This window comes from Ranitomeya variabilis, chromosome 2 (assembly GCF_051348905.1).
Source record: "Ranitomeya variabilis isolate aRanVar5 chromosome 2, aRanVar5.hap1, whole genome shotgun sequence".
Taxonomy (NCBI): domain Eukaryota; kingdom Metazoa; phylum Chordata; class Amphibia; order Anura; family Dendrobatidae; genus Ranitomeya; species Ranitomeya variabilis.
Genome location: NC_135233.1, coordinates 834,167,999 through 834,193,550, shown reverse-complemented (window position 1 = coordinate 834,193,550; position 25,552 = coordinate 834,167,999). Strand labels below are relative to the sequence as shown.

Genomic DNA, 25,552 nt, shown 5'->3' with positions numbered 1-25,552 from the left:
CATTTTAAGTGTGACGAACAAGTGTGCGACCAATCAGCAACAGGCACAGTCCGGCCGCAAATTGGCCCCTCCCTACTTCCGTACAGTCAGTGCCCCCTCCATACTCCCCTGCAGTCATAGCCCACATAGCGTTTTAGGACTGCGTTACACCGCGGCATAACGCGGTGTAACGCAGTCCGTTAACGCTGCCATTAACCGTGTAAGTGTGCCCAACTTTTTACTATTGATGCTGCCTATGCAGCATCACTAGTAAAAACGTATGTTAAAAATAATAATAATAATAATAATAATAATAATAAAAAGAAACATATTCTCACCTTCCACCGTCTGCGCCAGCCTTTCCCGGTCCTCGCGATGCTCCGGTACCCAAGAATGCATTGCGGCAATGACCGGAGATGACGTAGCGGTCTCGCGACACCGCTACATCATCATGTGTTATTGCCGCAAGGCATTACTGGGAACCGAGCGTCGCGACGAACATCGGTAAAGGCCTGGCCTGGATCCAGGGGCCACCGAAGTTGAGTATATAACTATTTTTTATTTTAATTCTTCTTTAACAGGGATATGGTGCCCACATTGCTATATACTACGTGGGCTGTGTTATATATTGCTTGGGCTGTGTTATATACTGCGTGGGGTGTGTTGTATAGTATGTTGCTGTGCTATATACTACGTGGGCTGTGCTATATACTACGTGGCTGTGCAATATACTACGTGGCTGTGTTATATACTGCGTGGGCTGTGCTATATATTACGTGGCTGTGCAATGTAGTACGTGGGCTGTGCTATATACTACATACATGTTCTAGGATACCTGATGTGTTAGAATTGGGCCACCATCTAGTGTGTGTGTGTACGTGTATATACCGTATATATATATATATATATATATATATATATATATATATATATTTATTAGGGTCACCTGGACAATTTTGTGTTTTCCATGATAGCTCATGTTTTTATTAATTAACTGAGTTGCCAAATGAATTGAAAATCTAGTCCAGACATTGACAAGGTTCGAAAAAAAGATTTTTATTTGAAGAAATAATTTTCTCCTTCAAACTTTGCTTTCATCAAAGAATGCTCCCTTTGCAGCAATTACAGCATTGTAGACCTTTGGCATTCTAGCAGTCAATTTGCTGAGGTAATCTGGAGAAATTTCACCCCCTCCCACAAGTTGGTTTGGCTTGATGGGCACTTTTTGCGCACCATATGGTCAAGCTGCTCCCACAACAGCTCAATGGGGTTGAGATCTGGTAACTGCGTTGGCCACTCCATTACAGATAGAACTCCAGCTGCCTGCTTCTTCCCTAAATAGTTCTTGCATAATTTGGAGGTGTGCTTTGGGTCATTGTCCTTTTGTAGGATGAAATTGGCTTCAATCAAGCGCTGTCCACAGGGTATGGCATGGCGTTGCAAAATGGAGTGATAGCCTTCCTTATTCAAAATCCCTTTTTCCTTGTACAAATCTCCCACTTTACCAGCACCAAAGCAACCCTAGACCATCACATTACCTCCACCATGCTTGACAGATGGCGTCAGACACTCTTCCAGCATCTTTTCAGTTGTTCTGCGTCTCACAAATGTTCTTCTGTGTGATCCAAACACCTCAAACTTGGATTTGTCTCTCCATACAACTTTTTTCCAATCTTCCTCTGTCCAATGTCTGTGTTCTTTTGCCCATATTAATCTTTTCCTTTTATTAGCCAGTCTCAGATATGGCTTTTTCTTTGCCACTCTGCCCTGAAGGCCAGCATCCCGGAGTCGCCTCTTCACTGTAGACGTTGACACTGGCGTTTTGCGTGTACTGTTTAATGAAGCTGCCAGTTCATGACCTGTGAGGCATCGATTTCTCAAACTACAGACTCTAATGAACTTGTCTGGTTGCTCAGTTGTGCAGTGGGGCCTCCCACTTCTCTTTCTACTCTGGTTAGAGCCTGTTTGTGCTCTCTACCGAAGGGAGTGGTACACACCGTTGTAGGAAATCTTCAGTTTCTTGGCAATTTCTCGCAATGAATAGCCTTCATATCTAAGAACAAGAATAGTCTGTCAAGTTTTTCTGGCCATTTTCAGAGTTTAATGGAACCAACAAATGTAATACTCCAGATTCTCAACTAGCTCAAAGGATGGTCAGTTTTATAGGTTCTCTAATCGGCCAAACTGTTTTCAGCTGTGCTAACATACTTGCACAAGGGTTTTCAAGGGTATTCTAACCATCCATAGCCTTCTTACACAGTTAGCAAACACAAAGTACCATAAGAACACTGGAGTGATGGTTGTTGGAAATGGGCCTCTATACACCTATGAAGATATTGCATTACAAACCAGACTTTTGCAGCTAGAATAGTCATTTACCACATTAACAATGTATAGAGTGTATTTCTGAATCATTTAATGTTAGCTTCATTGGAAAAACTGCTTTTCTTTCAAAAATAAGGAAATTTGTAAGTGACCCTAAACTTTTGCATGGTAGTGTGTGTGTATGTATGTGTGTATACATTATATATCAGGCTCTTCATGTATATAATAAAGAACTCTTTATGACACAGGTTGTACATGATCTATTAGCTATGATTGTTTGTGAGAGAAGGGAAAATAATGTATGCCGATCTGTTCTATTTTCTGTATGTGCCTTGGTGATCTATTCATTGTGACTTTAGTCTTTTTTTTCTATATTAGATCATCCAATGAAGGCAGTAATATCGTAACAGCCAGCCAAAAATACTTACTAAAATGGAGTGTACCATTGGGCCAGGTTGAAGTTATTGAATATGGGGAAAATGAGGAACAAGGAAATCAACCTCGATTTTCTTCTTTGCATGCAGCTGAGAAAGTTGTTTGTGTCAAACCAAGTAAGAGCCCAATACAAATTTCAGTAGTGAAAATGGTTGTATGTTTCAGTATTCATCCTATATTTTTTTTTTTTTTTTTAAAACATGAAGACATCACAAGCGGGTTATGGAGTGGGTATACTGGGTGCACCATCCTAATGACAGCTGGGCTCCTGCTCTAATGGCCAGGATGAAAGCAGCCTCCTACACCAGCTGTCTAAGTCTGTGCTCCTAGGCTACTGTATGTGAGCTTTTCCTGACTTTTTCCTACTGTAACATGCTTATAGACTGCCGTACATCAGACATAGGCCAAAAGTGTCTTTCTCCTTTTTGGCTTCTGCCTGGTAGACCTGTGCTCTGACCCTGGGTGGCTGTTCCCAGTGCCGATAAATGTGATTGGCAGATCTCTCAGTGCTGGGAGATGCCGGGCGAGTGTGGGGCCACGCTAGTCTCGTCTCCGGCTAGCCGGAACATTTTTGAGAGAAATATATCTGGCTGTAATTATGCAGAGGGGGCTCTGATTTATGTTGTCCCCAGAATGAATCTGGTGACAGGTTCCCTTTAAAAGACAAAGATACGACTCAACTTGCAAAACTATTTATCTTCCTAAGTTATGTGTCATTCACTTAAGAGTTGCAGTATTCTGCAGAATGATTTCCTATGCTCCTCTGCTTAGTCAGTCAAACATGGACTACCTTGTGAACAAGCCTGGAGTTTGTAGCACCCAGTACTAATTATAATGACAACAACTAATGGGAAATGATTAAGGAAGTTGTGATCACTGATTCACATAGCTGCACAGCCTCTTTGTATTGCTTTCCTATGAATGATGCTGTACTTGGTCTTTTCTTGTCTCCCACTATAAGGGCAACACAGCCTCCCTGTCCTGAGAGCTTCATCTTGTCACTAGAAGCAATGTGATGAAGGCGCCTGATCTGCCCTGATTGTGTTGGCATCACACTGATGTCTCTGCACACAATAGGATCCTTCTTGTCCATTCATTACACTCATTAGTATTTCTGAATACCAGTTAGCTATTTGGGATCTAGTCCACATGCTTCCAGGACTTCCGCTCAACAGTTTGGGTAGATGCTAGCTTTGTTGTTTTTTTTCTTTTGTTGTTGATTTTTTAGCTTTTTTTTTTCTTAAATTTCAGCTGGATTTGCATTATTTTTCATTTCTTTTTTTGCATATAAACATATTTTTGTGGTAAACATAAATATAGCCTTATCCACTTATTCAAGCTTTAGTACACTTCATTTTTTTTTTTTTTATTTGCTACCAAGCTTCTCAACTCTTTTACCACCTGTCTATTTTCATCAGCATTTTAATAGCCTTGTTTTTCTTCTTTAAAATGTTTTCCTGTCCTATAGAGAAGCTTATTAGAAAATGCATATAAAATGCCACACCTAGAGCATGCTGTATTTTGGAGAAAGGCAACGAACGCCAAAACTGCACCAAAAATGTTGAAAAAATGCCTCTAAAACTGCAGTGTTTGTAGTGTGATTAAAAACCTATTTACTTACATCCAACATTTGTCCACAGATAAAAAATGCAGTGTGAACCCAACCTGTCCTCCCCTCCCTAAAATCGTATAGCATCTAGGTACCAATTTTGTAAGACCTATCAATTAATAGGATAATCGGTGTCAGAGAGCAGAGAGCAGTTTTGCATAACTTGTCAGTTTCTGTGTCTACACATTAGGCCTCTTTCACAAGTTAGTGTGTCCAGTACGTATGGTAAAAGTTTTCACATGTACTGGAGGCCACTACACACATAGACCCATTCAAGTGAATGGGTCTGTGCACATGTCAGTGTGTTTCCACGGACCGTGTGTCTCTGGGCAAAATAGACTGACATGTCTGTTTTTTTAACAGCCGCACGAGCCACAAAATTCTTGCACATGTGCACACGGATCACACATGCATGACATCCGTGTGCCATCAGTGTGACACATCCCACCGCCTGTGAAACAGCGGTACTGTTAGTGATGTTCCTCGGCCCCGTGTGCTGAAGACCGCTTGCATCATTCTCCAATGATCTGCCAATGATCAGTGCGAGCAGGGGAGAATGTTGAGAGTTGTATAAAACTGATAACAGCGAGAGCAGGCGGCTACAGATGGGACTACTACTTCCATGAGCCTACACATGCTGCAACTAATAACAGTGAGAGTAGGCACCGACTGATGGGAGTTTTCATCAGTCGCTGCCTTTGCTATAAATAAATAATTATATTAAAAAATGACGTGGGTTCCCCTGTATTTTTAATAACTAGCCAGACAAAACTGACAGCTGCGGGCTGCAGCCCTCAACTATCTGCTTCAGCAAGGTTGGTTATCAAGGATAGAGGGCTCCCCATGCTGTGTTTTTTTTTTTTAAATTATGTAAATAAATTTAAAATAACCCTGCATGGGTTCACATTCATTTTTGACAACCAGCCGAAGTAAAGCTGACAGCTGGTGGCTGGTATTTTCAGGCTGGTAAGGGGCAATGGATATTGGCACCCCCAGCCTAAAAATAGCAGCCCACAGCCACCCAGAAAAGGCACTTCTGTTAGATGCACCAATTCTGGGGCTTTGCCCGGTCTTCCCACTTGCTCTGTGGCTCTGCCAAGTGGGGTTCATATTTGTGGGGTTGATATCACCTTTGTATTATCTTGTGACATCAAGCCCACGGGTTAGTAATGGAGAGGTGTCTATAAGACGCCTCTCCATTACTAATCCTATGGTTGTATGGTAAATATTTTAGTATTTTTTTTATATACCATATCTTTTGGACATTTTCTCTGTGTTTTCAATATACAATTTAGTTTGGAGTGTCCTCCTCTTGTCCCCGTACTGGGTCCCCCCATATAGGCACTGGGACCCGTTACAGGCCATAAGCTATGTTTTCTGGTAACTATTCTTCTCATTGTATGGAAACCCCACTGCATGTCTGTACTTTTATGTGCCATAATTTTCAGCTGCATGAAGACATAGAGACAAAGAAAGTAAAGCTGGAGGTTGGGTGTATCTGAGAGCTCCCAAAAGAGATTGCATAGGTGATTTCATGTCAAAAGCACACCTCCTGTCTGTAAAAGAGCATTTACTGAACTGGTGGTGAGGCTGGAGGTCACACAAATCCGGTGTCCATAAACCAGAGTTTAAAGTGTATGGATGCAATCGAGTTGGAATGAAATGGATGATATAATGTATGTGATGATTTAGCCTGGTGCAAAATATAATTGTTCCAAAATGGACCAGACCTAGATCTCATATGTCTTTTATAAACCAAAACCATGACCCCTGTGTGAATAAAGCGTATACATGCAAATGTTGCTAATTTCCAGCTTTTGTTTTTGATAGCAGCTTTGAAAATAAGTATTTTATTATAGTTGTATTGGGATCTTTGTACTAAAATTATGCATACTTATATTTTCCTTAACCAGCCTAAAGGGAACCGGTCAACTTGAAAAATGCTATTTACCCTATTTATAGGGTGAATCTGGTGGTAAATAGTATCCTAATGCTTTCTTGCCGCCTTAAAGTGCCTCTACATGGAGAACATGAACCCTTTTTCCTCCAGGAGTCTGCTAGCTTTTAGTCATTGCAGCATGAAGGGAGCAATTTCGCTCATCACTCACAATAGGCTTTTTCTAATGTGATGGGTTCCCTTTAATTCCTCAGAATGCAGTACATTACATATTTTATTTACAGTGTTATTTCTGTACACCTATAGATAAATTATACATGGGACCTGGGCAACTTTATCAAGACTTACAGAATCTACTTTCCGATTTAGATGTTGTAAACCAAATCTCTCAATTAATCTCCCAGCTAAGAGGAAACTATCAGGTAAGCTTTGTAGAATGTCCCTGAATTTGATCTGAGTTCTGTTGTGAATGCAAGTATAATCTGTATGAGCCGAAGGTGAGGAAAAGGTCTATTTTTATAAGACTAAAAAAGTAAATAAATGTGGACTTGTGGTGTGAGATCAAGATTACATAATTTATGTGCATATTGTAGAAATTCATTTTCATCTAAATAAGTGTGGCCGCTCTTGAAATTAACATTTGTATGGTGTCTAGAATAAATGTGTCTTTATTAACAGAATGGATACAATTATCATATGATATAAAGCGGACCCCTTCCATTTAAAAATTCAGTAGGTGAACTTTTTTAATCCTTTTATCAAGAGAACAACACTGTATGGACAAACGTAATGGGACACCTACACATTAAACCTAAAAGAGCTTTTATGACTTTACACCGTAATCCAGTCTTCTGGGAAGACTTTGTACAAGATCTTTGAATGTGTCTGTAGAAATGTTTGCCCATTCAAGCAGGAAAGCATTTGTGAGGTCAGACACTCATTTTGGATGTGCGGCCCTTTGGGGGTTATGGACAGGGCCCTGTGCAGTGAGTAAGTCAAGTTCCTATATACCAAACTCGAACAACCATGCCTTGTGCCCTGGGACGTAGACTTGCCCTCCCTAATCTGTTCTCACAAAGTTGAAGCATTAAATTGTCCAAAATGTCTTGGTAAGCTGAAGTATTTAGGTTTCTCTTCACTGGTACTTTGGGCCTAGGCCAATCCTCTACTCCACCAAACTTTACATTGGGCACTATGCAGTCAGGCAGACAACCTGGTGCAACTCAGACTCATCCATCATACTGCCATATAAAGAAGTATGATTTGTCCCAACACAGAAAACATTTCCACTACTCCAGAGTTCCAGTAGTGGTGTGCTTTACACCACTCCATCTGTTGCCTGTCGTTGTTCTAGTAAGACTTGCAAGAACCTGATCAGCCATTGAAACCCCTGCCATGAAGATCCAGGGGCACAGTTTTTCAACTATGAGCCGCAGTACTCAACGACCCTGCTCTGTAACTCTCCATGGCCTGCCAAGTTGTGCTGGGTTGCTCGTGGTTTATAAACATTTAGATGAACAGTTGATTGTGGAATATTTAGGAGGGTGGATATTTCATGAACTGACCTTGTACAATGATGCTTGAATTCAGACAACTCTTTAGAACGGCCCGTTATTTCATAGATGTTTGTAAAGGCAGACTGCCTGGCATGGGGCTGGATTTTATATACCTTTGCCAAAGGGACACAATGAAAAAAGTGAATTCACTGATTATGATGTTTGGCCCAATCCTTCTAAAAGTCCATCTAGTGCAGATATTGCATAAATTCTACAATATATTTCAAAGGTAACGTGGCATTGTATTGTAAAGACTGTCTCTTGACAACTCTGTTTTCTCTACTTGTTACTTTTGTTATTGGAGACAAATGATTCAGGACTCACACATCAGTTTTTTGCACTTGCGCTGTCAATTATTTTTATGGATAGACCTATTACAATCAATGTACCTTTTCACATGCGCTATTTTTTTTTTATTGACCTATTGTTTACAAAAAACAAAAACAAAATGGAGATGTTTTACTTTGATCCATGTATCCGCTGTGTCCTGCCAATGCAAATCAATTGCCCTAGATAAAAAAAAAACAGATTGCACAAGTGACATATTTTACTGTCACAAGGATTTTGCTCCCCCATCTGAGAACATCATGATTTCAGGACAGACACCCTGATATCACTCATGTGTCACTTAGGCTACGTTCACATTTGCGTTGTGCGCCGCAGCGTCGGTGCCACAACGCAAACAAAAATGCAGCAAAACGCATGCACAACGCTGCGTTTTGCGCCGCATGCGTCCTTTTTTTCATTGATTTTGGACGCAGCAAAAATGCAACTTGCTGCGTCCTCTGCGCCCGGACGCGGGCGCCGCAGGGACGCATGCGGCGCAAAATGCAAGTGCGACGCATGTCCATGCGCCCCCATGTTAAATATAGGGGCGCATGATGCATGCGGCGACGCTGCGGCGCCGACCGCAAATGTGAACGTAGCCTTACTGGGTTGCTCTCTGCAGTTTTGGTAAGATCACTGTTTTATCTGCTGCAGATCTACCAGTTCGCTCTGAATGATGGACTTTGGCCGGTTTCACACGTCAGTGGCTCCGGTACGTGTGGTGACAGTTTTCTCACGTACCGGAGACACTGACACACGTAGACACATTAAAATAAATGTGTCTCTGCAGATGTTGGCATGTTTTCACGGACCGTGTGTCCGTGTGCAAAACATGGAGACATGTCAGTGATCACACGGACCCATTAAAGTCAATGGGTGCGTGTAGACACGTACCGCACACGGATGCTGTCCGTGTGCTTTTTTTAAAGTCATAGGGTTAAAATTGAAACAAATTGTTTCAAGACACGGACAGCACACAGACGATAAACACGGACACACGGATAGCACACGGATGGCCTACGTGGACACACGGACACGGATAGCTCCGGGACCGTTTCTTCCGGTACCGGAAATATCTGGACGTGTGAGACTGGCCTAACCCTGCTCACACCACTGATTGGCAGCTTTGTGTGTAAACTGTACGGTAGCAGAAAGCTGTCGATCAATGGTGGGAACAGGATTATATAAAGTTCATGAATAACCATGAATACATCTAGATGACTGTAGGATTACTAGTCCTCTAGTAATTATCTCCTGCTGATAAAACTGATTTTATGATTATTACAGAAAGTATCCCAGTACGTGATACACCCCTGGAATCTGGGTCTCTGCTTCTATATTATGCTGTTTTCCTGGTGAAATAATTTCTTTAAGGACTCCTTCAGATGTCCAGTTTTCACATATGAGTGCTATCCGTGTTATCCACATATTGCACTTGTACCTGTGATAGTCTGAGGCCATTCACATGTCCATGATTTTTTGCGGAGACCTGTCCGATTTTGATCCAAGGGTCTGAGCAAAATAATCAATGCAAGTCACTAGGTCCATGAAAAAATCAAACTGCACTCAGATGACATCCTATTTTCATGGACTGTCTGAATGGAGAAGGTGGATAAACTTTATTTTTCTTTTATTTCTCCACATACGAGAAAAACGGATGACACTCAGATCACACTCTCTCTGATCAAACGCTGATCAAAATAATCAGTCCATTTTTCGCATATGTGCAAAAAATTGAATGTGAATGAGCCCGAATGGGTAGAAGAAGCCAAGAAATGTAGTTTTCTTTGTACAAGATAGATGCAATGAGGATTGTAAAAAGTGACACGAATATCAAAACGGATCGATCACAGTGAAAAAAAAAAAAACTATGAGAGAAAAAACCTGACATGTGAAGCCGGCCTTAAGGCTCTGTCATGGGGCTACCGTGACAGAGAGGGGTCAGAAGATCACGACGTTTGGCTACACATGCATCTGCGTTGGTTGGATCTGCTTTGCCTTTTAGTTAGTTAGCTGTGCATATTTCCCTTGCTCTGTAGCAAGGGTTAAACAGTTCTGTTTGTCTCCTAGAACTCTCTGTCCTGAGTTATCTCAGCTGTTCTGATTTCTCCACTCCTCTCTGGTAGAAATGCTGGACTCTTAGCTTGAGTAGATACCAGTGATGGCTTGCTATAACCCGGTTTTGAGCTGTAGGTGTGAGCTGTGTGAAGGGGGGTCATCTAGGAGTCATCTCTAGAGATATGTTTGGAAGTTTTTGAGTGTCTTCCTTTGCCTTATCTCCTATTTGGTTTGCCTCACATTTTTCTTCTCCTTTTTGTAGCCTGAGAGCGGGTTGAGTGATTGCTGTTTCTTTTATCCTTGTCTGTTGTCCTTTGTGACTTTGTTAGAGCAGGACTAGCTTTCCTGCTGCCCTAGGCACTAGTCAGGGTTGTTGTCGGGATAAGACAGGAATAGGAGCGTGATCGCCGCATCGGGTGAAAGAACCCGTCTAGGGATGCTAGGGAGCTTAGAGTTGCGCAAAGCAAGTGTCATTGATGCTCCCCTTCCCTTCCATCTCACCGTGCGCCCATCTGGCTGAAGTGTGACAGACTCAATCAGATGTTAGTGATTTTCTCATATGAGAAAATCAGTCCAAGTTTCATCATTTTTTTTTTTTTTTTATCAAGGTTTTGTTAGTTTCATTTCCTACCATGACAGTTTGGTCGGAATTCCATCAGTTTTTCTTGGGTGAGAAATGAAAATAAATACATACATTTCTCTTTTTTGGCATTCAGTGCTTTTTTTTTCATGGACCCTTCAACACTGCTACAGTTATATGAAAAAGTTTGGGCACCCCTATTAATCTTAAGCTTAATGTTTTAGAAAAATTGTTTTTTTTTGCAACAGCTATTTCAGTTTCATATATCTAATAACTGTTGGACACAGTAATGTTTCTGCCTTGAAATGAGGTTTATTGTACTAACAGAAAATGTGCAATCTGCATTCAAATGAAATTTGACAGGTGCATAAGTATGGGCACCCTTATCATTTTCTTGTTTTAAATACTCCTACCTATTTTTTACTGACTTACTAAAGCACTTTTTTTGGTTTTGTAACCTCATTGAGCTTTGAACTTCATAACCAGGTGTATGCAATCATGAGAAAAGCTACTTAAAGTGGCCACTTGCAAGTTGTTCTCCTGTTTGAATCTCCTCTGAAGAGTGGCATCATGGGCTCCTCAAAACAACTGTCAAATGATCTGAAAACAAAGATTATTCAACATAGTTGTTCAGGGGAAGGATACAAAAAGCTGTCTCAGAGATTTAACCTGTCAATTTCCACTGTGAGGAACATAGTAAGGAAATGGAAGAACACAGGTACAGTTCTTGTTAAGGCCAGAAGTGGCAGGCCAAGAAAAACATCAGAAAGGCAGAGAAGAAGAATGGTGAGATCAGTCAAGGACAAACCTCAGACCACCTCCAGAGAGCTGCAGCATCAGCTTGCTGCAGATGGTGTCACTGTGCATCGGTCAACTATACAGCGCACTTTGCACAAGGAGAAGCTGTATGGGAGAGTGATGCAAAAGAAGCCGTTTCTGCAAGCACGCCACAAACAGAGTCAGCTGAGGTATGCAAAAGCACATTTGGAGAAGTCAATTTCTATTTGGAAGAAGGTCCTGTGGACTGATGAAACCAAGATTGAGTTGTTTGGTCATACAAAACGGCGTTATGCATGGCGGCCAAAAAACACAGCATTCCAAGAAAAACACTTGCTACCCACAGTAAAATTTGGTGGAGGTTCCATCATGCTTTGGGGCTGTGTGGCCAATGCCGGCACCGGGAATCTTGTTAAAGTTGAGGGACACATGGATTCCTTTCAGTATCAGCAGATTCTTGACAATAATGTTCATGAATCAGTGACAAAGTTGAAGTTACACAGGGGATGGATCTTTCAGCAAGACAATGATCCAAAACACCACTCCAAATCTACTCAGGCATTCATGCAGAGGAGCAATTACACTGTTCTAGAATGGCCATCCCAGTCCCCAGACCTGAATATCATTGAACATCTGTGGGATCATTTGAAGAGGGCTGTCCATGCTCGGCGACCATCAAACTTAACTGAACTGGAATTGTTTTGTAAAGAGGAATGGTCAAAAATACCTTCATCCAGGATCCAGGAACTCATTAAAAGCTACAGGAAGCGACTAGAGACTGTTATTTTTGCAAAAGGAGGATCTACTAAATATTAATGTCACTTTTCTGGTGAGGTGTCCATACTTATGCACCTGTCAAATTTTGTTTAAATGCAGATTGCACATTTTCTGTTAGTACAATAAACATCATTTCAAGGCAGAAACATTACTGTGTCCAACAGTTATTAGATATATGAAACTGAAATAGCTGTTGCAAAAAAAAAAGTTTTTATAAAACTTTAAGCTTAAGATTAATAGGGGTGCCCAAACTTTTTCATACAACTGTAATTTTGATCTGACACTTTGATCAATATTAGTCATGCCTCCTCTATTTTCTGCGGACCGTTCGGACATGTGTACTACCCCAATCACTGTTATAGCTACTATTGCTATGTGTGAAAAAAGCGGATAGCGTTCATACCAAAAAAAATGGTATGTCTGAATAAGCCCTTAGTCTGATTTAATAAGTTCTGAATAATGGGGATTTTCTTTTTTGATTAAGAAGGGACCATGCTTAAGTGTTGTTAAAAGGAGTGATTTCAGGAGGCAGTAACTTGGCAAAATCACTGGTGTTTTAAATAGCTCATCAATAGCATAAAATGGCCATAGTTAAGCAAATAGTTTGGACCTTGTATATGATAGTTACCATCTCATGAAAGCGTTCTGCACATGGACTGACCGAGAATGCAGTTTATTAACCGACCCTTCTCTGAGATTCCAATGGAAAGTGTGTGTCTTAGTTACCAGATGCTCTGACGATATCTGAGGAGGCACACTGTGTAACAGTGTAAATGTCATGTAACATCTGAGCCTGGTTTCCTATCATCTTACAACTTCTCCTATTCATAAAATTAACATTTCTTCTGAGACCGAGCTCCACTTCTCTCCTTTTCAAGATTAGAGGAATACCAAACCTAGAAATAAACAAGAACAAAAAAATGCCTAAGTCAGGAAGACCTTCTGCAAGTTTCTTAATAATTATTAGAAATCTTGGTGTCCATGTACATGTGCTGCAGGGCAACTGTTTGACACCTATTCCAGATTAATATGGCTTCCTTTAAGCTGTGCATTTTGTTCACCAAGTCACCTGGACTAAAGTGCTTAAATCCCATTGATATCGGGGATTTGCCGACAGTCTTGTGTATGTATAGGGGCCTTCCGATCCTCTCCCATCAGATGAGTTTTGGGGGAGTTAAGGCTCTGGTCTGCTGAATTTCGGTATTTGATCCTTTTCTTCTCATGTGAGACAAGCTGTTGCCAGAGGATAATTTCAACCGCTCTCTGAGGATACAGGTGGCCGAGCCTAGCGTTCCTGTGTATGGAGGAGTTGGGAGAGATAGCTGTGACTGCTCATTTGACAGATGTCTAATGCATATATTTTTTTAAGGGAACCTGTTGTGTCCAGAAATGCCATATACCTGAATGTATTGGGGTAATCTGCTGGTAAATGTAGTTAAAATTACATTGCTCAGCCTTACTTGAGTATTGGCTACAGGAATAAAATTAATTTTGATATCGCCATGTAACTGCTCGCTTCCAATCTTCGAGGTGGTGCAAGGAGTGATTACAGTCCTCGTTCGCTATACCGTAAGCGCACTGTAATTGACAGGCTGTTCTGCAGAGTATGTGTGCAGAGTGGGCTGTCAATGGCAGGGAGAGATTTCAGCACACACACTGTGTAGTGAATGGTGACTGTAACCGCTCCCTAAGCCACCCCAATGGCTAGAAGCAGGCCATTACAGGGAGGATATAAGTTCATTCTCCCAATGTAGTTGCTGCTCCAGTAAGGCAGTAAAAGTTAAAATTCACCGCACTCTCTATAGGTTTCTTATGCAAAATTTGGTATAAATTACCTGTCACATGGGACAGTATATTGGAAGTGGTGGTTGCATCATATACCTTATACTGTATATATTGGTGTTTGCACCGGCCGTTCCTAAACTTCATTGCAACTTCTCCATGTCTACTGACACATTTGCATATGATGCACCCACCACTTCCAATATACTGTCCCATGTGACAGGTAATTTATACCAAATTTTGCATAAGAAACCTATAGAGAGTGCGGTGAATTTTAACTTTTACTGTTATTCTGGGCCATTGGTCCATTACACCAGCACCTCGCCCTATTAAGGCTGAGTGCACACCTAAACCTTTACCTGCTCCAGTAAGGCAGGCAGATAAGATTATAGCACTATATGTCTGTATACGTAACCTATATCTGCAGGTGAATAGGATACCTTGATCTGACAGGTTCTCCTTAAAAAAAATGCCACATCCTGTAGACAAGTAGAGATGTTATTAGACTTGTTGACCTCAATAGTGTATTGTTTTCAGTATGTGTATTCCCATTTTCTAAATTAATTGCTTTATGGCATTGATGCATAATATGAGAAAAGCACTTTAGGTCACATTCACATGACCATATCTGATTTTCCTTCAGAGAAAAACAGAGGTGTTAGGGTGTCTCAAGTGTGTATTCTATGGTATCTCTCTAAGATAGACTTCCATGGTCCAGACCGAACTATAAAAATTGACCAGAATTGGGCATACATTGAGTTTTCCTCAGATCGGGTCAGTGGATTCATGAAAAAAAAGTGTTAACAGCCCCACTGACTTATGGGTCAGTGAGCTGCCAAAGCAAACAGATGAGAAAAGGGAACACAAATGACCCAGCCAAGTCTCCCAAAGCACCATTACTCTTTTTTACCAACCCTTTGCTAATTGAGACCCCTCTACAACTTATACATTCCATATGAGAAATTGGTGGAAACAAGCCCATTATCAATGGTTAGTTACCTGGATTTCTAGTCAGAAAACACTTTACTATTATACAGCAAAAAAAGTAATTTTAGGTTAACATGTTATGCTAATTAGAATACGTTGTAAGCAAAGGTAGATCTGGTCTTCTACAGCAGATATAACTCAGAGCTGTGCTAGTCCCTTACTGCTCTTACTGCCTGATGACACATGTAATAGGTATTGGGGAGGAAAATGCTCACTTTCACAATTGTATATCCATTTTGTGAACTGATTAATCCTCTATTTTAGAATTTGAATCCCACAATTGCCCAGGACTGGTCTTCAGGATTACAAAGACTGATCTTGAAGAAAGAGAATGAAATTCGAGCTGCAGACCGCTGCAGAATTCAGCTCCAGCTTCCTGGCAAGCATGATAAGTCAGTGGTATTTGTTTTTGATAATTTTCTGGCCATGGTGTTCATATTCTGCGTAATTTTAGACACACTAAATATTTCCACCACGCATAGTCTTTTCATCTTCTTTTCTAAATGTGTTTCAGATCAGGAAGGGCCACTTTCTTTACTACAGTCTTTAATACATTTACTCCTGCTGCAAAACAGTCATGGATCAATAATTTACAGATGGCAAAACTTGCTCTTGGTAAGTGCTGGTTGTGATGTAAAGTATCCCTTTCATGTACATAAAAGAATAATTCAGTATGACTCCACAGGTACTTTAGCAGCAGGCAGTTTCTAATTTGGAAGCTTAGCAACTCTGGATTCTAATGGTCGCACCTGTCAGTTTATTATTAACATTTATTACTGCATTATAGATATATAGTTATAGTTATAGTCATGGTTCTGAGTAAAGAATGACTTCGTTGAAATACTCTTACATTATAGGTTGTATCATACAAAACATGAGATAAAAACAAAGTGAACAAATACCCTGTAGTAAGTAAATAAAAAAGTAGTTCTAATAAATAACATAGGGTACTCAGTTAACACGATTTTGAGCAAAAAAGCATAAAAACTATCCCACCTCGACAAGGTGTACCCAACCAGGACAGTCCTTTCTCTAGTATTAAACCTCTCTTTGTTTGAGCAGATTTCAAAATAGATGGGGTGAGAGCAGGTACGGACTGGGGCTGAAATCCAGCCTTGGCATTTGAAATCACACAGGCCCATGTTGTCTCCGTCCCCAAGCACTAGATGGGATACATTACAAATATTTCCCTGGATGGAGGAAAGCAAGATTTACTACAAGACCAATATTTCTAATGATACCCGTGGCCTGCTGGGGTAAGTGACGGAGTCAGCGACTTTGTGCTTCATCACAATTTTTAGCAGTATGGGTGTCTTGAGAACACCGATTCTGTTAACAACGTTGCAGACGAGGCAGCCCATGACCAGACACGCCCTTCTGGCATTTGCCAGAATTGCCAGATGGCCTGTCCGGCCCTGGGTGAGAGCAGTACCCAGGCCTAACTGTTCAGACACCTCCCTGTGGAAAGCTTAATAGATTAAATGCCCAGCTCAAAACGGGCGAGCGATACCCCTATTTGTACAAAGTACGAAAAATTAAATAACACCAAAGAAACAAGCCGAAACATATGTTGGTATAAGTGCAAAATGTAGGTTCACATTCACACTGCGTCCATTTGACAAAAGCTAAGATAAAATTAACTATTTTGATGTAAAACAAAAAAAAGCATAAAGTCAATCTGATGTTGCCTTTTTATTGGCCAGTAATTATCTAACAATGTTAGCCACAATGCTATATGCTAGCTATTGTAGATGTGATACGCTTTAACTCCTTTCTGATGTAGTATGTAAAAGTATGCCCTACGTCGGGTCTGCATGTATGGAGCGAGCGCAAAAGCTGAAATCACACCATCCAGGCAGATGCCAGCTGTGTTAGACAGCCAGCGTCTACCTGTAATGGCTACAACTGGAGCAAGTTCCGATCACTGTGGTTTAAACAGTTAATTAAATGCTGCTGTAAGAAACTGACAGCATCAAATAGCTGGACTTCCATTTCGTGCATGCACTGGCTCCAGGTATGAACTAGGGCTGAAATTCAGTCCTGGCATTTGAAATCACACAGGCCCATGCTGTCCCAAAGCACTAGATGGGATAGATTACTACTAATATCACCCTGGATGGAGGAAAGCAAGATTTACTACGAGACCAATATTTCTAATGATACCCGTGGCCTGCTGGGATAAGTGATGGAGTCAGCGACTTCCTGGCTCCCATCCGCTCTCTCTGTAATCTGATTGCAGGTGATGATGGGATTTCATGCCAACCTGGGCCTGGTGAAGGCTCCATGACTGCCATCTCTTCTTCTGTTAAGCCCAGCCTGTGGCTAGTCTTCATAGATGAACCTCTTTTTGACTATATACTATAGCACAGTAGTTTTGCAGTGCATAGAACATAGCGACCAAGCAATTTTAGGTTCAAGTCCCCTAAGAGGACTACAAAATATGAGTGTGGCTCAGTGGTTAGCACAGTTAATTTGCAGAGCTATGGTCCTGGGTTCAAATCCCACCGAGGACAACATCTGAACCAGGGGCGGACACAGACAGCTTAGGGCCCCTGTGCAAGAAATGTATCTTGCCCCCCCCCCCTTTCATCGCGACCAAGCTACAGATATACATTTTTTTTTACAGTCTCCCCTCGTTTATATTGCCGCCCCTTATTACACAGTGCTCTCTCTTTATGTATAGCACCGTCCCTTATCATATAGTTCCCTCTTGTTATGTACAGCACCGTCCCTTACATATCAGATTCTCATTATTTTTATTATTTATACCTCTTTTCTTTATTACATATCATCCACTCCTGTTAGATATAAACTGAAATGATGGCTGATGGAGCATGGGAAAGCTTCTTTTGTGATGGATGCGGATGATGGACTGGTCTTCTGGTCAGATGCTGCTCCCTCAGCAGTCCTTTAACCCCTCTGTGACCTTAGACGTACTATCCCGTCGAGGTGACCTGGGCCTATCTGACCGTCGACGGGATAGTACGTCATAGCCGATCGGCCGCGCTCACGGGGGGAGCGCGGCCGATCGCGGCCGGGTGTCAGCTGCATATCGCAGCTGACATCCGGCACTATGTGCCAGGAGCGGTCACGGACCGCCCCCGGCACATTAACCCCCGGCACACCGCGATCAAACATGATCGCGGTGTACCGGCGGTATAGGGAAGCATCGCGCAGGGAGGGGGCTCCCTGCGTGCTTCGCGTGCCTGCGTGATCGCGTTGCTCTGAGGGTCTCCTACCTCCCTCCTCGCCGCAGGTCCCGGATCCAAGATGGCCGCGGCATCCGGGTCCTGCAGGGAGGGAGGTGGCTTACCGAGTGTCTGCTCAGAGCAGACACTTGGTAAGCCTGCAGCCCTGCACAGCAGATCGCAGATCTGGCAGAGTGCTGTGCACACTGCCAGATCAATGATCTGTGATGTCCCCCCTGGGACAAAGTAAAAAAGTAAAAAAAAAATTCCCCACATGTGTGTAAAAAAAAAAATAAAAAAAATATCCTAAATAAAGAAAAAAAAAAAAAAATTATTCCCATAAATACATTTCTTTAGCTAAATAAAATAAAAAAAACAATAAAAGTACACATATTTAGTATCGCCGCGTCCGTAACGACCCAACCTATAAAACTGCCCCACTAGTTAACCCCTTCAGTAAACACCGTAAGAAAAAAAAAAAAAAACGAGGCAAAAAACAACGCTTTATTACCATACCGCCGAACAAAAAGTGGAATAACACGCGATCAAAAAGACTGATATAAATAACCATGGCACCGCTGAAAACGTCATCTTGTCCCGCAAAAAACGAGCCGCCATACAGCATCATCAGCAAAAAAATTAAAAAGTTATAGTCCTGAGAATAAAGCGATACCAAAATAATTATTTTTTCTATAAAATAGTTTTTATCGTATAAAAGCGCCAAAACATAAAAAAATGATATAAATGAGATATCGCTGTAATCGTACTGACCCGACGAATAAAACTGCTTTATCAATTTTACCAAACGCGGAACGGTATAAACGCCTCCCCCAAAAGAAATTCATGAATAGCTGGTTTTTGATCACTCTGCCTCACAAAAATCGGAATAAAAAGCGATCAAAAAATGTCACGTGTCCGAAAATGTTACCAATAAAAACGTCAACGCGTCCCGCAAAAAACAAGATCTCACATAACTCTGTGTACTCAAATATGGAAAAATTACAGCTCTCAAAATGTGGTAACGCAAAAAATATTTTTTGCAATGAAAAGCGTCTTTCAGTGTGTGACAGCTGCCAATCATAAAAATCCGCTAAATAACCCGCTATAAAAGTAAATCAAACCCCCCTTCATCACCCCCTTAGTTAGGGAAAAATAAAAAAATTAAAAAATGTATTTATTTCCATTTTCCCATTAGGGTTAGGGTTAGGGTTAGGGCTAGAGTTAGGACTAGAGTTAGGGCTAGGGTTAGGGCAAGGGTTAGGGCTAGGGTTAGGGTTAGGGCTAGGGTTGGGGCTAGGGTTAGGGCTAGAGTTAGGACTAGAGTTAGGACTAGAGTTAAAGCTAGGGTTAGGGCAAGGGTTAGGACTAGGGTTAGGGCTAGGGTTGGGGCTAGGGTTAGGGCTAGGGTTGGGGATAGGGTTAGGGCTAGGGTTAGGGCTAGGGTTAGGGCTAGTGTTACGGCTAGTGTTAGGGCTAGTGATAGGGCTAGGGTTATTGCTAGGGTTAGGGCTAGGGTTAGGGTTAGGGTTGGGGCTAGGGTTGGAGCTACAGTTAGGGTTGGGGCTAAAGATAGGGTTAGGGTTTCGATTGCATTTACGGTTGGGAATAGGGTTGGGTGTGTCTGGGTTAGAGGAGTGGTTAGGGTTACCGTTGGGATTAGGGTTAGGGATGTGTTTGGATTAGGGTTTCAGTTATAATTGGGGGGTTTCCACTGTTTAGGCACATCAGGGGCTCTCCAAACGGGACATGGCATCCGATCTGAATTCCAGCCAATTCTGCGTTGAAAAAGGAAAACAGTGCTCCTTCCCTTCAGAGCTCTCCCGTGTGCCCAAACAGGGGTTTACCCCAACATATGGGGTATCAGCGTACTCAGGACAAATTGGACATCATCTTTTGGGGTCCAATTTCTCCTGCTACCCTTGGGAAAATACAAAACTGGGGGCCAAAAAATAAGTTTTGTGGGAAAAAAAAAGAATTTTTATTTTCACGGCTCTGCGTTATAAACTGTAGTGAAACACTTGGGGGTTCAAAGTTCTCACAACACATCTAGATAAGTTCCTTGGGGGGTCTAGTTTCCAATATGGGGTCACTTGTGGGGGGTTTGTACTGTTTGGGTACATCAGGGGCTCTGCAAATGCAACGTGACGCCTGCAGACCAATCCATTTAAGTCTGCATTCCAAATGGCGCTTCTTCCCTTCCGAGCTCTGTCATGCGCCCAAACAGTGGTTCCCCCCCACATATGGGGTATCAGCGTACTCAGGACAAATTGGACAACAAAGGTTGGGGTCCAATTTATCCTGATACCCTTGTGAAAATACAAAACTGGGGGCTAAAAATCATTTTTGTGAAGAAAAAAAAAGGAATTTTTATTTTCACGGCTCTGCATTATAAACTGTAGTGAAACACTTGGGGGTTCAAAGCTATCAAAACACATCTAGATAAGTTCCTTAGGGGGTCTACTTTCCAAAATGGTGTCACTTGTGGGGGTTTTTAATGTTTAGGCACATCAGGGGCTCTCCAAACGCAACATGGCATCCCATCTTAATTCCAGTCAATTTTGCATTGAAAAGTAAAATAGCGCTCCTTCCCTTCCGAGCTCTGCTATGCGCCCAAACAGTGGTTTACCCCCACATATGGGGTATCGTCGTACTCAGGACAAATTGCACAACAACTTTTGTGGTCTAATTTCTTCTCTTACCCTTGGGGAAATAAAAAAATGGGGGCGAAAAGATCATTTTTGTGAAAAAATATGATTTTTATTTTTACGGCTCTGCATTATAAACTTCTGTGAAGCACTTGTTGGGTCAAAGTGCTCAACACACATCTAGATAAGTTCCTTAAGGGGTCTACTTTCCAAAATGGTGTCACTTGTGGGGGGTTTCAATGTTTAGGCACATCAGGGGCTCTCCAAACGCAACATGGCGTCCCATCTCAATTCCAGTCAATTTTGCATTGAAAAGTCAAATGGCGCTCCTTCCCTTCCGAGCTCTGCCCTGCGCCCAAACAATGGTTTACACCCACATATGGGGTATCAGCGTACTCAGGACGAATTGTACAACAAATTTTGGGGTCTATTTTCTCCTGTTACCCTTGGTAAAATAAAACAAATTGGAGCTGAAACAAATTTTGAGTGAAAAAAAGTTAAATGTTTATTTTTATTTAAACATTCCAAAAATTCCTGTGAAACACCTGAAGGGTTAATAAACTTCTTGAAAGTGGTTTTGAGTACCTTGAGGGGTGCAGTTTTTAGAATGGTGTCACACTCGGGTATTTTCTATCATATAGACCCCTCAAAATGACTTCAAATGAGATGTGGTCCCTAAAAAAAAATGGTGTTGTAAAAATGAGAAATTGCTGGTCAACTTTTAACCCTTATAACTCCGTCACCCAAAAAAATTTTGGTTCCAAAATTGTGCTGATGTAAAGTAGACATGTGGGAAATGTTACTTATTAAGTATTTTGCGTGACATATGTCTGTGATTTAAGGGCATAAAAATTCAAAGTTGGAAAATTGCGAAATTTTCAAAATTTTCGCCAAATATTCGTTTTTTTCACAAATAAACGCAAGTTATATCGAAGAAATTTTACCACTATCATGAAGTACAATATGTCACGAGAAAACAATGTCAGAATCGCCAAGATCCGTTGAAGCGTTCCAGAGTTATAACCTCATAAAGGGACAGTGGTCAGAATTGTAAAAATTGGCCCGGTCATTAACGTGCAAACCACCCTTGGGGGTGAAGGGGTTAACATTTTGTGAATAACAAAAATAATGAGAATACTCAATGTAAGGGACGGTGCTGTAGATGACAAGAGATGATACTGTGTAATAATGGACGGCACTCCACATAACAGGACGCTATTAGTGATGAGCGAATATACTCGTTACTCGAGATTTCTCGAGCATGCTCGGGGGTCCTCCGAGTATTTTTTAGTGCTCGGAGATTTACTTTTTCTTGCCGCAGCTGAATGATTTACATCTGTTAGCCAGCATAAGTACATGTGGAACCAGGCAACCCCCACATGTACTTATGCTGGCTAACAGATGTAAAACATTCAGCTGCGGCGAAGAAAACTAAATCTCCGAGCACTAAAAAATACTTGGAGGACCTCCAAGCGTGCTCGAGAAATCTCGAGTAACGAGTATATTCGCTCATCACTAGATGCTATATAATAAAGGACGGCACCATACATAAATAGAGAGGATGTTGCGTAATAAGGGACAGGAGGGTACCGGTACAGCAGATGCGATTTCAGGATACATACACTGCCGAAGCAGTCACAGGAAGCGAGCACTAATAATAGTACACAGGGTATGGGATATGCAATACTCTATCAGACTAGGGATGGGGGACCTGGCAACATACAGTTGCCTACACACCAACCACCTAACATACTGTAGCTATAGGGATTGCTTAGGCACCTCCCTACCGGGGAGAGAGCTTTTTATACAAGATGTCTCCACGCTTTTGGCTGGGAGACACGTTGCAAGTGAACACACATTTAACTAAATGCCTCCCAGCTGAGCATTTACCATGTGCACGTGCTGCCCCTTTTAGAACAGGGGAGTGTGCACACATGCACCCTAGGTATGCCATCGGGACACAGTGCAGCGTGTATAGTGGAGGTAGAAGGCAGGAGCATGCTGGAGACAGTGCCATGGGTCGATGAGTAAGCTGGTGTCCCTGCATGGAGGGAGGAGGGGACACCTTGTCAGGCATAGCGCTACACGCCCCTTTCTCTGGTAATTTGTCTTGTTCTTCTGCAACACATGAAAAAAATCTCGATTCTACTCACCTTTCTCCACTCCCACGCCACACGGCGTCCTCTTCTGCAGCCGGCGAAAGAGCCGCCAGCTGACTTGTCACTGCCATATGCCCCCCAGTCATGGACACACAGAGGTCAGATGCTGGATGCAAATTGGTCAGCGGCGTGTACTGCAGCGGAACTGGCGGATCACCGGCGCTGCAAGATATTTCAGCTGAATGTGCGTCCAAGGATGCAGATCGAGCTGAAATATTCGCTGGTGTCAGTGGCCGCACTCCACTTCTGGGCCCGATGCAGCTGCATTGGCGATTTGTCTGGCCCCGGGAATGCCCCGTTAAAGGGAACCTGTCACCAGGTTTGGCAGATATAAGATACCGCCACCACCTTTCAGGGCTCATCTACAGCATTCTATAATGCTGTATATAAGCCTCCGATCCGACCTGCAAGAGAAGAAAAATAAGTTTTATTATACTCACCCGGGGGCGATCCAGTCCGATGAGTGTCACAGCTCCGGGTCCAGCGCCTCCCATCTTCTTATGATCGCCGCCATCCTGCTTGAATCATGGTTCCCCGGCATTGCGCTCCTGGGCAGTCATACTTATCTGCGCATAGTACTGCAGTGCTCAGATGCGAGGAAAGGTCAGAGAGGCCCAGCGCCTGCGCACTGCAGGATTTTGCTCTGCCTTCAACAGGACAGATAAGTATGCCTGTGCAGGAGTGCGATGTCGGGGAGCCATGAAGCAACAGGAGGACGGCATCGCAAGAAGATGGGAGGTGCCGGACCCTGACCTGCGACACCCATCGGACCGGACCACCCCCCAGGTGAGTATAATAAAACTTATTTTTCTTATCTTTCAGGTCGGATCGGGGGCTTATGTACAGCATTACAGAATTCTTTAGATAAGCCCTGAAAGGTGGTGGCCGTATCTTATAGCGGCCAAAACTGCTGACATGTTCCCTTTAAGTGATATTTACCTTTACACTTACTACCTACTGTGTCTCAGGTACTAATATATATATATTGTACATACATGCATAGATAACCAAAGTACACATCGATACTGTAAGAGTCATGTCGGCCTGGTAGTCGGGGGCAGGTATATCTCGCCCAGGTATTTGTCCTATGTGAATTAGGCCGCTCAGTATCTTCAGGATACCGAGGGGTTAATAACTGCAGGAATAAAGGCTGACCAGCTGGAGGTTTCCGGTGTCAGCCTGGGGCACACAGAATGCCTGTCTGTGTGAGACAATGTGAGTAAGAGCTGTGCTCATGACCTGTGTTATGTTTGCTGGGTGGGAGTAACCCCCCCAGTTGTTAGATAGGAACGTGTTTGTTTAGTAAGTGCCGGACAGGCAAGGGTTTATTTTTATGATTTGTTTTCTGTATTTGCTTTCACTTTAATAAACCTGACCTGAGGTCAGTTTACCTGGAAACCTGCTGTCGCCTCAGAGTTTAATGCACAAACCACGTGACCTTTGACCCCAGCAAAGGCGATCCCGGAGTGTTTTGTTACATTGTGGTGGAGAACGCGGGCACTCCGTGGCACAGGCGACAGTATGGAAGACGTGGTGAAAGCACTAGTGCAGTCCACTGCCATACAGCAGCAGGCCACTGCCGAACTGCAGGAAGCTAATCGCTTGATGGCCACACAGCTGAAGGAGTTACTGGACATGACGGCTGCAGACCGCCAGCTTCTCCAACAGGTGGCGCAACGCTTGCTGAGCATGCCTGAGGCTAACCCAGAAGCAGAGTTCAGGAGGATCCATGTGAGTCGATACTGGCAAAAGCTGACCGCAGAATATGACGTCGAGGCGTACCTGACAACGTTTGAGCGGACAGCGTTGAGAGAGAAGTGGCCGAAGGAATGATGGGCCGATCTAATTGCTCCGTTTCTTTCTGGCGAGGCCCAAAAAGCTTACCATGACTTGGACCCGGAAGTCGCGCAGGACTTTGAGAAGCTGAGAGCTGAGATCCTGGCCCGGCTCGGTGTGACGACGGCTGTCCGTGCACAGAGGGTACACCAGTGGACATACCAGCAAGATAAACTGGCGCGGTCTCAGATGTTCGACTTGATCTACTTGACAAAGAAATGGCTGCAACCCGAGGAACTGACAACGCCCGAAATAATCCAGCGGATTGTCTTGGACAAGTACCTGAGGGTACTACCACCAGCGCTGAAAAAGTGGGTAAGCCAAGGAAATCCCACGACAGCGGATCAACTTGTGGAGTTGGTCGAGCGTTATTCCGTGGCAGAAGGACTTCCCGACGACACCGCCAGCACCCGGTCTGTGCCTCCTCCTCGTGGAACCGGTAAGACTGTTCCAGCGATTACGGGTGAAGGAAAATCGCCAAAAACTGTGGGGGAGGAACCCGGGACTGCTCGCGCTCCGAGACCGAGAGTGTGGGACGGTGGTCTCAGTAGGGGGCCTGTTAGGTGTTTTCGTTGCCGTGAGAAGGGCCATGTTTCTGCGAACTGTCCTGTTACCACTGAACCCATGCAGTGCGA

The 25,552-nt window shown here is 42.9% G+C and overlaps 1 protein-coding gene across 5 annotated transcripts in view; it reads left to right on the top strand.

Moving 5' to 3' along the window:
• The window catches only part of ARHGEF10 (Rho guanine nucleotide exchange factor 10), a 276,596-nt gene that overhangs the window by 143,816 nt on the left and 107,228 nt on the right, over positions 1-25,552 (top strand). For all 5 annotated transcript variants that reach the window (XM_077290065.1, XM_077290064.1, XM_077290063.1 and 2 more), the window contains 4 exons: positions 2,683-2,855; positions 6,552-6,667; positions 15,354-15,481; positions 15,604-15,704. In XM_077290065.1, the coding sequence (XP_077146180.1) occupies positions 2,683-2,855; positions 6,552-6,667; positions 15,354-15,481; positions 15,604-15,704 (518 nt within the window). The remainder of the gene's footprint in view (positions 1-2,682; positions 2,856-6,551; positions 6,668-15,353; positions 15,482-15,603; positions 15,705-25,552) is intronic.